The sequence below is a fragment of the Ipomoea nil genome, unplaced genomic scaffold, assembly GCF_001879475.1.
Source record: "Ipomoea nil cultivar Tokyo-kokei standard unplaced genomic scaffold, Asagao_1.1 scaffold0268, whole genome shotgun sequence".
Taxonomy (NCBI): domain Eukaryota; kingdom Viridiplantae; phylum Streptophyta; class Magnoliopsida; order Solanales; family Convolvulaceae; genus Ipomoea; species Ipomoea nil.
Genome location: NW_017616696.1, coordinates 6,569,481 through 6,583,836, shown reverse-complemented (window position 1 = coordinate 6,583,836; position 14,356 = coordinate 6,569,481). Strand labels below are relative to the sequence as shown.

The following is a 14,356-nucleotide window of genomic DNA, read 5'->3' as shown; positions in this document are numbered from 1 at the left end:
CAAACGGAGGACCAAATTGGTTAAGATTTTTAAAGTTGAGGGACTTAATTAGTCAAAAAAAATAGTCAAAGACCAAATTGGTAATTCCGCTATAGTCAAGAGACCATTTCGATAATTAACTCCTAAAAAAATCATGAAATTATTTTTCTTCAAATTTTGAAAATTAAACTTCTGATAAATCAATTCACCTATCAACAAAACATGATAAATATTGTTTTTCCCCAAATTTTAAGAATTGAAATTTTAAGAAATTAAAAAACTCCCATCAATGAAATGCCCGTCCGTGATGAGAGGAAAGGAAAAAATAAAAATAAAAAATAGTACATAAATGCATCGTCTTCCTAGCTGTCGTGCACGGGACAGCTTGAAATATGAAACTGCGTTTAAAGCGCGGGGTCAGAGTCGGAGAGTGAGGCGCAGCCGCAGCGCCCATAACTTCCCCATTCATTCCTCAAGTCGGCACCATATCCATACTCTAAGATGTGAACTTCTTTTCTTTGTATTATTTTTATTTTTTTTTTTTAATTTTTTTTATCCTTCTGATTCATCTATAAATCACTCCACTCTTCAGTCTTCGCTCAGCTCTCCACTTTCAACTCTCGATCTCTCTTTCTCTTTCTCTTTCTCTTTATACAGGTTTTGATTCAGTCGGGAGTTCCGGCATGGCGATTGCGGCGGCAGCTGTTATCGTCCCAGTGGGCGTTCTTTTCTTCATTTCCGGTCTTTTCACCAATGCCATTCAGGTCTTCTTTCCAATCCTCCTCAAATGCTCTTATTTTTCCGCTCATGCTAGTAGCTAAGGACTTCAATGTGATCATTTTGTAGAGTTAATTAAACAGAGCCTTTGTTAGGAGTAGTAGAATTTCTGGGATTTTTCGGGTGGTTTGATCCATACTCCCTAGGTTTTTTGATGAGTTAATTACGTGATCTCTTTGGTGCTTGGTTGTCAACCAATCATTTTATTCACTCAAGTAGCGTGTAAAGGGAAGTATTGAGTTTATTTATTTGTTTCTTTTCTAAAATAATTCAGTGAGCTGGATGTGTAAAAACATTGCTTAAGCTAATAGATTTCCCTTTATGTAAATTGAAAATTCTCAGGCTATTTGCTATGTTGTTATAAGACCATTCTCAAAGAGCACATACAGGAGGATAAATAGGCTGTTTGCAGAGCTGTTGTGGCTGGAGCTTGTGTGGCTGATTGATTGGTGGGCTGGTGTCAAGGTAATGTTTCCATTCCCATATTATGCTTGCTTACCTTAGTCAGTCTCTCAATCTAGATGATTTAGTTGATTATTGCGTTAAATACTCCATTTGCTAAGCATGTGTGTTTATACTAACTGAAGTAGGTTGTAACTTGTGAACAATGACTTGCACCTATGAACTACACAATATCAGTATTGATGATTTGTTTCTTGTCTTAAGTAGCAAAGTTGCATTGTTATCCAAAGTATGAAAGCATGAATTGCAATTTCTGGATTTATGCCAACCTCACTGTATCAACATCAAAACTACCTATTCACCTAGGGCCTAGGAATGTGTTGAAAGTTGTAATCACTTGTCAAAAGGAATACTTTTCTGGGTGAGTTTTTTGAGGAGCAAAAGATTCTTGAGTAAGTCATTTTTCAATGGGTAACATGTATACCGCTGTGCTTGGCAGGCTGGCAAAGAGAATTCTACATGGGTGGCATTGTGGCAATGTATTTTCCATGTTTAACCCATTTAATTAGAATGCACTAGTGCCTTAAATTAAATGGACATTTATTAACTGTGCCACTGCTTCAGTAAAGAGTTGCAATCATTTTCACTGTGGTCTTGCCCTCTTGTCCATACTTTGAGTGCGCAATCAAATTTCAAATAATCAGATCATTTTTGACTTGAAATCTTTTCTATTGGTTATCTTTCTTGTGGTTCTGATACTTGCAACTGGAAAATGGTAATGCTTTACATTTACTCAGATTAACAGTGAAATAGCAAAATGTTTCTTCAGATTTGAGTAAAGTTACCATTCTCCATTTCCATGTTTATAATTGGTGAGTTCAGTCTGTCATATTGGTTATTTTTGTGTTGTAGGTCCAATTGTATACAGATCCGGAGACATTTAAACTTATGGGTAAGGTTTTTCAGTTGTTAAACAGTCATACGTATGCACCATGTTTGTTTAGCTGTTCTTATCATGGTTGCGTTCTGCTAATTTTCTAGGTAAAGAACATGCTCTCTTAATATCTAATCACAGAAGTGACATAGATTGGGTTGTTGGATGGGTTTTAGCTCAGGTTCGTTTTATATCTGTTCCTTTGCTAGTTCATAAATCTGTTCTTTTTTATATCTGTTGCTTGGGTCTATCCATCTGTCGCATGTGGCTAAACTCTATAAGTGTATGGACATATATGTGTGTGTGGGTTTTAGCTTGGGATTGTCTTATATTAGTTGCTTCTTTAGTTAACATATGCCATTCACTTTAATCAGACTTGGATGGCAATCCATGTTTATCTATAGTTGTATTTACATTTATGTTTGGGCCTATTCTTGTGTGGCTATACCTATAAGTATATGTGCACATATATGTTTTGCATGTTTATTATTATTATTATTATTTTTTTATATATAATAGTTTTTTTATCCTTATTTTCTCTTAAAAACTTGCACTTGCATTTCAACTATTAGTCAACTAATATTTGAAAATGAATAAAGTTCATGTTCCATTAGTTGCATGATGATAATTTGGCAGATATAGTCATTAATATCATTTCAGACCTCTGACGATTGAATTTTGAATTTCCCAACTGCAGCGATCAGGTTGCCTTGGTAGCACACTAGCTGTAATGAAAAAATCATCTGTTTACCTTCCAGTAAGTTTTTCTTGAAACTAATCCCAATTGTCTTCTGAAAGTTAAACTGTCAACTGGGAAGATATATAATTAGAACTCTGATGTCACCAAATATTTGCATGAATCTTGAATGATAGTAATCTTGTGAGTGTCGGAACCTTGCAGTTTTAATTTGTGTCTCTGAAACTGCTACTTATTTATCTATGGTTGTGGGTCTCTGGTAGTACTGGGAGGGTTTTTAATCAGTATTTATTTCATCAATTCATTTTACTTATAGGTTCAGTACAGAGGAGGAAATAAAAGAGTACTCTGTAGCATGTATTCTGATCCATCGTTAGCTAAGCCTAGTAAACCTGAATATCCCATTTAATTTTGCTTGTACTTTGTTCAATACTATAATCACTAAGTTATATTGCTCATTTGTTTGCACTTTACTTGAATACTTAAATGTATTTTGGGAACAATTATAATTTTCATATTTCTACAGGTAATTGGTTGGTCCATGTTTTTCTCTGAGTACCTTTTCCTTGAAAGAAGTTGGGCCAAGGATGAGAGCACATTGAAGGTATGACTAAACAGGGTGCATTATAGTTGCATGTGTTGTACCCATGTGTATATGATTGTATATATGCACATTTGTTTTTGTATTTAATTTTCTTGATTTTAAGATTTATAATCACCTAATTAATTGATTAGTTTGAACTTTGTGGGGTTTGACATGCAGTCAGGTCTTAAAAGGCTACAGGATTACCCACTTCCTTTTTGGTTGGCACTTTTTGTTGAAGGCACTCGCTTTACACAGGCAAAGCTTTTAGCTGCTCAAGAATATGCTGCATCTACAGGTTTACCAATTCCAAGGAATGTTTTGATTCCTCGTACTAAGGTGGGCATAGAATATGCTTTCATTTAGAGAAGATTTCTGTCATCATGCTTTTGTCTATACCTGAAATCTGTGCAAATCATGCTTTAGACCTTCATAGTCTCCCCTTGCTTGGGATTTCAACTGTTCTACCTTGACTAATTTTCTTTTGACTTTTCAAAATTTTCATTACTGTGATTGCTAACACTTTGTTGTTTGTTTGTCTATCATGCACTGTTAGTTGTTGCTTCATCTTTCATGATAGATGTAGAGTGACCCCAAAGTTTGGAGTGTCAACTAAGGAGTGTCCCTACTTCTAGGGCAATGGCTGGTTACTTTGAGGATTAATAGAACTGTTCAACTTTGTTAGTTGTTTCCCATACTTTCTCGGGGAGGTGTGCATGGGGAGAACTTAGCTGTGTTTAGTTGTTTACATTTTGGTTTGTTGACTATTGAAAAGTTGTTAGTTTATTGTCTATTAGTTGATGGTTTGAGAAAGTGATTAAGTTGGAGATCAGAGTTAGGTAGAGGAGATCTTAGTCATTTTGCCTAGGTATGCTATCTTAAACCAGCAATATGTATTGTTTTTCTTTGGGAGGTGAGAACACCAGAAAAATGTGGAAGTTGGATGTACACTCTTTAGGCTCAAAGGAACTGTGGACTAGGCATAGAAAGCAGTTTTCCTGTGTTGAATATGATGGATGTCTCAGACACAGCTATATTATTTATTTAAAATTAACATGGTTTTTAGTTATTATTGTTGTTTGAGTTGAACTTCGTTGGTTCTTTGTTTTAATTGCCACCTATTTTTGAATTTAGGTATGATTCACATTGTTCTGAAGAAATGATTTGTATATTTATCTTCATGTCAGGGTTTTGTTACCGCAGTAAATCACATGCGGTCATTTGTTCCTGCTATTTATGAGGTGACAGTTGCTATTCCTAAAAGTTCACCAGCCCCAACAATGCTACGAATTTTCAAGGGTCAGCCTTCTGTGGTAAGCCAGCACAATAAAAGTAGTTGAAGACTCATCCTGTGTTTAAGCAATCCTGTCATACTGCATTTTGCATGTGATTTGCTTTTCTTTTATGGTTTTGGTTTGGTTACCAACAGTAACAACCTCTTTGAATCTGTTGAACAACAGGGATCTGTGTCCATTGAACACTGGTTTGATTGGACTAAAGATCTGCCCAAAAGGGTACAGGTTTTGTATGTAGGCTACTAGGCCTTATGCTATATTTGCTTATATGGTGCAAATAGGCATGATTCTTTCAATCTTTGACTTTGTTGCATTTGGGGGATTTTACAACAGGGTTTGGTGAAATTGAGCTTCGGAAAAGCAATGCTTTAGCTTTATGATGATACGTCCACTATTGGCCAGGAATTTAGAAGTTGAAAATCATATCAGTTCATTTAGATGCTGTGTGTTTATGGGTAGAGAGTTCCTAATTCTTTTAACTATTATTTAATGATGGTGCAGGTGCATATTCATATGAAGCGGCATATGATGAAGGATTTGCCAGAAAATGATGATGACATAGCTCAATGGTGTAGGGATGTCTTTGTTGCCAAGGTTTTGTCCTTTCTCATTTAATGCCTTCTGGTATAATAGGAGAATCAACTCATATGAACTTGAAAGCCAAGAATTTAAAATACTTTATTTGTGAAGAGTTTTCCGATTTTTACCTCATAAATACATTCCACTTTGGTTTTCTGTAAAAACCTTCTTATCCTGCTTTTTAATTGAAAAGGACAAGTTATTAGACAAACATATTACTGAAGACTCCTTTGGAGAAGAAAAGCTGCAAAACATTGGCCGGCCAGCGAAATCCCTTGTGGTAAGATGCAATCTATTGCGAGTAGTAAAACACATTATATTATAGCCTCCAATCCAATGGGTACGGTTGTGTTACAAGCTAACTCGATTATTTTCTTTTTCAATAAACACACAGGTTGTTGTATCTTGGGCATGTTTGCTAATTGTAGGGGCCATTAAACTCTTCCAATCTTCACCACTTTTATCTTCATGGAAGGGTATCACAGTTTCAGCCACACTGTTGGCTGTCATTACCATTCTTATGCAGATACTGATTAATTTCACACAGTTGGAGCGCTCAACGCCTGCCAAGGTTGCACCAGCAAAGCGACAGAATGGGAAAAAAGTCGTGGAGAATGGGCAGCGAAAAGACGAGTGAATCACAATGGTTATCCCCTCCCAGATAGCAATGGTCCCTTCTTCATCACCTATAGATGCTCATTTTCTGAAGTAGAAGATGAGCTTATGTATTATGTAGTGAACATGATTATATGCTCAAATTTTTGTATGAGATTTATGCTACTTAGTCTTTTATATCTCACAGAAAACAATGATATGATCAACCTCACTTGAATCCTAAGAGTATTAATTCTCTAGCATATACTCTTTGATCCAATCCGTCGTGCAAATAAGGTGCAATACTTTCTACTTGCTATTATTATCGCGTTTATAATTTCGCCTCTTGATTCATCGTTTTCTTTACAAATTTGTCTATGGAGTTAACAATAGAGAGGGAGATGGACTATTTGATGGAAGATTAAATTTGATAAAATTATAAAAATTAATGTCAGAACTCATTACTTTATTGAAATTAGGTATCATTATTCTATTAATTAAGCCTCATCACTCCTCATTTTGTTGCATTCTCATTTATCTCTCCTCACTTCATTGACTTCTTACTCACTTGGCCTCATCGCTAGGGCTGTTAACGAATCGAATATGAACGAACAGAAGTTGTTCGTGTTCGTTTGTTAAGATTTTAAAAGTGTTCGTGTACCTTTGTTAAAATTTTTAAAAATCCTGTTCGTGTTCATTTGTTAAGCATTCATTAGTAATCGTGTTCGTTCGTGAACGCTTAATAACCAAACAGAGGCTCATGTTCATGATCATAATTCGTTCGTGAACAAAAAATAATCTATGTTCACAAACAATTACCAAACAAATATATATATATATATATATATATATATATATATATATATATATATATATATATATATATATATATATATATGCTTAACTGCTTGTTCATACATAAACGAGCTTGTTCACGAGCTCTTAGCAAACGAGCCTATAACTGTTTAGACTTTGTTCGTTTATGAACTGAGCTCTAAAATTTGTTCATATATGTTCGTTTACTTTAATAAACGAACATAAACAAATTAAACACTTACCGAATATGAACGCGAGTATTTTATCAAAAGTTCTGTTCGCTAATACCCCTACTAGTCATCGCCACTCTTAAGAAATTTTTTTTCTTTGTATTTTTAAAATCTTTATTCTGATTATATAGGATCCTACATAATGGAATATCAATATTGATAATATACCACATCAAATATGCAAAATACTTTCACAAAACCCATTTCAATTATCAAATATTTAATTTCCATTCCAATTTCGATTCCCAAGTTGGAGCCAGACAGACTTTAAATTTGGTATTTATTCATTCTAAGGAGTACATTTAATTTCCACTAATGTTACTTTCAATTAAGTTCATTAAATTACTTCATCTGCAACTGTACAAGACACAAACATAGAAATTCAGGAGTGCTGTCGTCCTACATCTTATCTTTTACAGTTTTACAGAGCAAAACACACTCGTGCGGTCTTGAAAACTGAAAACACAAAAATAACAGAGTGAAAAGTATTCTTATTTTTAATCTCAGATCTACCCATTGGGAAGTGTATTATATGCATTCCACATTGCTACCGGTCATTTTATTTTATTTTTTTAATAAATTGATCAATAATTTTGTTATTGTTGTAGTCTATAGAGGAGATGTGTGCATGTCAAGTTTTTACATGCATGCCAAACCAAATTCCTGAAAACAGGCGTAGGTGTTGGGTTTTCTCAATCTAATGATTTTCATTTCCCATAAACAAATCACTAATCACCTCGAGAGTTCCAAATTAAAACTGATACATAAACATATTCATCTAATTAGCTCTTCAGATATACGGAGTATTTCATTAATCATAATGGATTTGATCTATTAATATTTCGTTGGTATCTGCGTAATCATGTGACTAATAGGGTGAGGTCAATGTCTTAAAATTGAACCAAGCTAGATATAACCCTAACATGCATTACTCAAAACATTTCATACAATTTAATCAAAATATTGTTCATGCTTATAATATCATTTTTTTTTCTTTTGAATATGTGATTTGAGTTTTCTAATCCCAATAATAATTACTAGTTTGAAAGGTATGAACTTAGCTAATAATTGTGCCTATACACCTAAATATACAAGTCAGGTCATTTCGTTTTTCTTAATTTTGATATGCATGTTTAAGTATAAAAATTGGAATGTATATTTATAAGGGGACACTACACTGATGTAGGGATGGTAAGGGGCGGGGAGTATACATCTTGTGAAAAAATTTCGGAAGTGAGAAATCTTTGCCTCGGTCCGATCAATCCTATAGTCAAATTAGTAATTTAGTATATATATGGTCTTGCTCCTATGGTGCTGTTCGATCAATCAATCCTATAGTCCATAAGAGTGGTTCTATATATATAGTCTTGCTCCTATGAAAATCACTCGATTTATTGGTGCGTGTTTACATACCTAATGGTGCGGCCACATGTTAAGGCCTGACCACACTGAAATTTTGTCATATATATATATATATATATATATATATATATATATATATATATATATATATTAAAAGACATGACCATATTGGTCTTTGTTATGTAAAAAAAGGCTTAGTGTGTGTGCTTATATGGAAAGAAATAAATTAAAGAAGAGAAAAAAAGAGGATTTACACAGATCACAAATATGATGGAGGAATGGTAATCAGACTTTCTTATCTTTACGGATACAAGCACAACAATTAACTAATTTGCCCTTTAGTTAGCTGTTTTAGTGTAATTATGCTCCTTTTTACGTGGAATTTGATTTTTCCAATAGGTTTAATATGAGCCATTGATCTATTGATTTTTATGGCTTAGATATGTTCTCATGTGTAATGTATAAGTACGGTGTACACGATGTTGTGCATGAGTGTACATAGTTGCCCAGAGCACAACACAACACCCCATTCTACTGTCGTATGCTTCACGTGTTTGTCTCACTAAATTATAGCGTCAAACATTAATAAAACAATTAGATTTTCATATATTTAATAATAATTACAATAATTTATTATCTAAATGAAAGTATTTAATAATATAGACACTCCTATTTTGTTGTTGACTTACCTATTTGAACAGAAGTTTAGAATTTTGCTTGGACTAATTTGCCCTTAATTGATATTTATGAAGATTTAGATTGTCGATTATGCATATGAATTTAGGGTGTTGACTTTAATTCATAGTAGTTGATATCTCACACGCGCGCACGCACGCACACATACACATACACACACACACACACACACACACATTAATATTATCTACACTAAATTTTAGGTGAAATTAATATGTTATTTGTTCGGATATATTATATTTTTAGTTATGTTATATACATATGTAAATTTGTTAAGGATATAAACTATAAAAATCTTACATATTTTTGTTTTGAATGCTACTGACTCTATTACAATGTAGTATCTGTTCATAGTTATTTTCTCAACCTACTAAAGCACGAAGAGCCAACAACGCCTCCACTGAGACTCGAACTCATAAATTCCCATATAGGAGTCCAACCCGGATGCCATCTTGACTTAAAATAAAAAATTATATTCATTCCATTTAAACTGAACATATACAAAAATATCTTAAATATAAGGTAAAAGAATCACTTGAAATTAAACTTGCTAATTTTGTAAATAAATTTTAAAGAAATGTGTGTTAATAAACCAGTTTTATAAATAGAAAATGGAAAATATAAAACATATAATGATAATTGAAAAATTAAAAAACAAAAAAACAGAAAACATTTCCTGTAGTAAACTGCCAAGTTAACCAAAAAGTTAAAAGGATGTTTGGTAAATGATGGCAATTTATATCCTGCAATACGGCGCGCGTTGCATTGTGTGCCCAGATGCAAAACAACGTCGTTTCAGATTATTATTATTATTTTTTTTTGAAATTTTGCTACCCAGTGTTTGGTGGTTAATTTTACTTTAAAAAAATCTCATGTTCAAAAATGTACATAATGTTATACATGAATGTACATAATTGTATATATGAATGTACATAATTGTATAACAAAATATACATACTGTTTTTTAAAAGATAATACACGTAATCTAACATAATACATAATAAACATAAACTTTTAACATAATACACATCAACTCTTAACATAATACACAAAAATTTCCTGATTCGGATGTACATAATTGTATAAAAAAATATATATAATTGTATAAAAGATGTATATAATAAAAAATATACATAATTGTATGAACAAATATACATAATCACAGAAACTTCTTACCGCGCCTCCCAAAACGACGTCGTTTTGGGAGGCGCGCGGCGCACAGTGCTACGTGCGCCGTGGTGTAGGGTATAACGATTGGTAAATGATTGTTAATTAGCTGATAACAGTTAGCTAATTGGGTTAGTGGGTTTGACTAGTTGATAATAACATTAGTTGAATGTAGAAAAGTGTTTGGTAAATTAGTTAGTTGTTAACGGTTAGCTGATTACATACAAAATGACTTTATCAAAAAACTGATAAAAAAGCTATTTTGAGAAGATTTTTGAATTTTAGTATTTTGAAGCACTAAGTTGTTACAAAAAGTTAATTAATCAAATACTTATATTGATTGTTTAACTAATTTAAACAACTAATATTGATTAAATAAGCTAAAATTGACTAATAGACTAATTATTTTACCAAATATGGCAATTAACTCTAATTATGAAGAGAAAATGATAAAATAATCTACATTTAAAATCCTCCTCAGATCATGGAAGTAAAAAAATTTTATTCTACAGTTTTACCTTTTCCTTGACTACCAGCTTTTACAGTACTAGCAGCAACTTATAATGTGCTATAATAAATTCTTGCTAATCAATCCCAGGACGTACACCTGATCAGATCACCATCCATTCATCTTTACCTTCACTCTCTCTCTCTCTCTCTCTTTCTCTCTCTCTATATCTATATTTCTCTTTCTATAAAGGCAAGTCCACCAAGCCAAGAAGTCTCCCCTCTCCCTCCTCCCCCTTTACCTTTCTCAATACACACACAGACACCATGTCTGATCCTTACACAAACTTCCACTCCCAACACTGGCTCAAACTCCACCACTTTCCTCCTCCAAATACCTCTACTACTTTTCACTATTCCCAAACTACCCCTCCTTCCCCTCCTCTCCGAGAAGCCCTTCCTCTCCTAACCCTAGGCCCAACCAGACACAACCAAAACAATGGCCAAGAAGAAGAAGAAGATGATGAAGAAGGAGTGACAGTGGCGCTTCACATAGGGCCACCAAACCCTAGTGCTTCTGATCTGCAGGTGGCCGCTGCTTCTCGGTCTTGCTCGTCAACTGATGATTATAAAGATGGTCATAATCACGGCCAGCAGAATAATAGTAATGAAGATATTGAAGATGATTGTGGTGTTGAGTGCCTTCCCTATATGATGAACAAACTGAACAAAGGGCAGTATTGGATTCCGACTCCTTCTCAGATTCTCATTGGCCCAACCCAGTTTGAATGTCCTGTTTGCTTCAAGACCTTCAACAGATACAACAACATGCAAGTATGCTCTTTCAATTCCCTCTCCATCTCCACCTTCCATACATCTTTCTGATCTGCCTTTGATTCACTTGCTTTTTAGCCTTCAATTTCTTGCCCATCCTTCACTTCCTTTCTGTAGATCAAGTGCGGGGGGAGGGGGGGGGGGGGGTGTGTGAATTTTAATGATTTTGGTTTAGAACTAGTTAGGTTTGTTAGGTAGTGTCGGTTCTTCGAGCCCAGTTCATCATTCTGCCATCAAAATATGGTTGATTACTAGCAATAGCTTCTTGATCTTAAAATTGGGAACAGGTGATACTTTTCGTTACTAGTTATAACTTATGGTATAGTAGTAAGCGCTTGATCTGAACAAGATTCTTGTTCCCACATCAACTAACCCAGATTATATTAATCCAAGTACCAAGCTGAACCTGAATTCCGAACTTAAATTAACTTTCATTAGGGGATCAGAAGCTAAGGCAAGGCGAACTAGGACAAAAAAAAAGTATATTTTAATTAATTTCTTGGGTGTTTTCTGATTATTTTATGTTTGATAATTTGCATGGGGGTTGGGCTTTGAACATTTTAATTTGGTCGTACGATGTGGTGGTGTGTGTGATTGAACAACACAAGCAATATTGTTCCTTCTGTCTTTACCTATATATGTACAGTACCGAGGTAGTCTGTCATCTATATATATCTGCAGCTGTTTTGAACTCAAAATATTTTATGTTTTCAGGGATGGTGATGATCTGACCTGATACAAATTAAAGAAGCTACTTTTATACATACTTGAAAAATAAATGCTATATGTATCTATGAATTCACCTCTTTCCATCACAGCCCCTTAGCTTCCTTCTTTTGATTTCAATTTGTTTCCTTCATCATGACATTTCATAATTGTTGAAATTATTTTTCCCTAAATTTGTTTTGTTTTTTTTTTTTTAAAGACTAGAATATCACTTGAGTGCAGTGTAAACCCAAAGATTTTACTTTGTCATGCTTGGAGTAAAAAAGTAATTTATTCTTAATATATACCTAATCTGTAGTAATTTTTAAAAGTTAAATCTACAAGTATTAAAAATTTAACTCAGGTTTAATAAAATTAACTATAAATTATAGTAAATAAGACAATTAAAATATGATAGAGAGATTAAATTGTTAAAATGAAATAATTTCTCTTTCATTTTCTAAATACAAAATGTACCACATATATACTTATTGCTGCATTAATCCTTGGTAAAACTTTATTTAACCAGATATTACATTACACATTATCCACTAATGTTTCACATATAGGTTCCAAAGCTATGAATATATATTGTAAAAAACTTCCTATATATTATTTTGGTAATTTATAAGCAATGGGACTCAATAAATCATATATAATACTTTAACCATAATACCGGACTATATATCCCTCTATATATTCTCTCTAATTTTACTACGAAGTATTTTCCTTTTATTTTAGTACTACATTATTTAAATTAAGGTAGAGTAATATAACTTTGGAATTTTTGAGACTTTTTGGGTTGTGATATGATTTTTTTCTTTTTTGAGTGATGAGAAAAAGGGTAATTACTATCTAGAGTGTATCTGAATTGGGTAAATCTTGCATTATGACCTGGTCTGGCTGAGCTGGTGCTGGGTTGTGATTTTGATGAATATAAGTTGTGATAAATATAAATATAAATATATATAATATAATGTTGGTGCAGATGCATATGTGGGGGCATGGGTCCCAGTACAGAAAAGGGCCGGAGTCTCTCCGGGGAACTCAACCCACCGGAATGCTTCGACTTCCATGCTACTGCTGCGCGGCGGGGTGCCGGAACAACATCGATCACCCTCGGTCGAAGCCGCTGAAGGATTTCAGGACCCTGCAAACGCATTACAAGAGGAAGCACGGCGTCCGGCCGTTCATGTGCCGGAAGTGCGGCAAGGCGTTCGCCGTGAGGGGCGACTGGAGGACCCACGAGAAGAACTGCGGCAAGCTCTGGTACTGCATCTGCGGCTCTGACTTCAAGCACAAGAGGTCCCTTAAGGATCACATTAAGGCTTTTGGCGATGGCCATGGAGCTTACGGGGATGATGGGTTTGAAGAGGAGGAAGATCCGGCTTCCGAGATTGAACAAGATAATGCATGGTGATTATTATATTCAAGCTAAGCTAAGCTAATTCGATCAATTCATGCATACTCACTCATCATCGATAGAGATCTTCGATCTCATATATATGCCTGCGGGCCTGCCTGCCTAGACTTATATATAATATATATGTATGTATGCCCAACTCATGTCTGATCTGTTAAAAGATGCTAGCTGTATCTCATCTTTAACTTTATTTCATTTTAATTTGGAGCTAGCTACTTCAATTCGATTCTTCATTAATGTAGTTAGAATGCATCATGATTTGATTAAGCATCTTGTTAGGTTTGGAGAGTCAAGTTCTGCATACATCATAGTGTCGGTAGCTACATAAATATAATCAAATAAAGTTAGGTTTTTATTATCACTACATGTAACTTTTAACGTAATTGTAAGTTTTAATATTGACACTACATCTAATAAGTTATGTTTGTGTTTCAAGTAATTATGTTGGGCAGCGCCTAGCATCCTGCTATTGAAACCTAAGTGACATTCACTGCTATATGCAAGTATAAAGAAAAATTTTTTTACAGTTGTTATTAACTATATCTTAGTAGGTCACATGTTGGGAGATGACTTGGCATTAAGCCAACTAACCTTGACATCTTTTTCGTTCATTTTTTTTTTTTTTTTTTTTGAGATACTCATAAGAAATATTTAGTTTTTGATCGATGAACATTATATTTCAACTCGCTATTTTAAAATTGAGTTATTCATTAAACTCCAAATAAAGAAACTTTTTGATACTTGTTACTCTATTTACAGTACTCACTATAATATGTATTTTTAAAGAGAAACTAAACTTTTATTTGAACCACTACCATACATACTCATTGGTATTA

At 33.8% G+C, this 14,356-nt stretch overlaps 2 protein-coding genes across 3 annotated transcripts; both read left to right on the top strand.

The window, feature by feature from the left end:
• The first annotated feature begins 313 nt into the window (after window positions 1-313).
• Window positions 314-6,120, top strand: LOC109150906 (1-acyl-sn-glycerol-3-phosphate acyltransferase 2-like). Of its 2 annotated transcripts, XM_019298909.1 has the most exons (12): window positions 314-482; window positions 637-743; window positions 1,099-1,221; window positions 2,071-2,110; window positions 2,200-2,273; window positions 2,790-2,849; window positions 3,316-3,393; window positions 3,553-3,711; window positions 4,560-4,685; window positions 5,169-5,261; window positions 5,440-5,526; window positions 5,641-6,120. In XM_019298909.1, exons 1-12 carry the CDS (start codon window positions 329-331, stop codon window positions 5,881-5,883), a joined length of 1,344 nt encoding a protein of 447 aa, XP_019154454.1. In that variant the 5' UTR covers window positions 314-328; the 3' UTR covers window positions 5,884-6,120. The 2 variants fall into 2 exon arrangements, with proteins under 2 accessions (XP_019154454.1, XP_019154462.1); XM_019298917.1 differs by lacking the exon at window positions 1,099-1,221 and having other exon boundaries at window positions 5,641-6,052.
• Window positions 6,121-10,723: 4,603 nt separating this feature from the next.
• LOC109151811 (zinc finger protein WIP2) lies at window positions 10,724-13,757 on the top strand. Its single transcript, XM_019299457.1, has 2 exons — window positions 10,724-11,392; window positions 13,086-13,757. Exons 1-2 carry the CDS (start codon window positions 10,886-10,888, stop codon window positions 13,515-13,517), a joined length of 939 nt encoding a protein of 312 aa, XP_019155002.1. The 5' UTR covers window positions 10,724-10,885; the 3' UTR covers window positions 13,518-13,757.
• The last annotated feature ends 599 nt before the right edge of the window (window positions 13,758-14,356 follow it).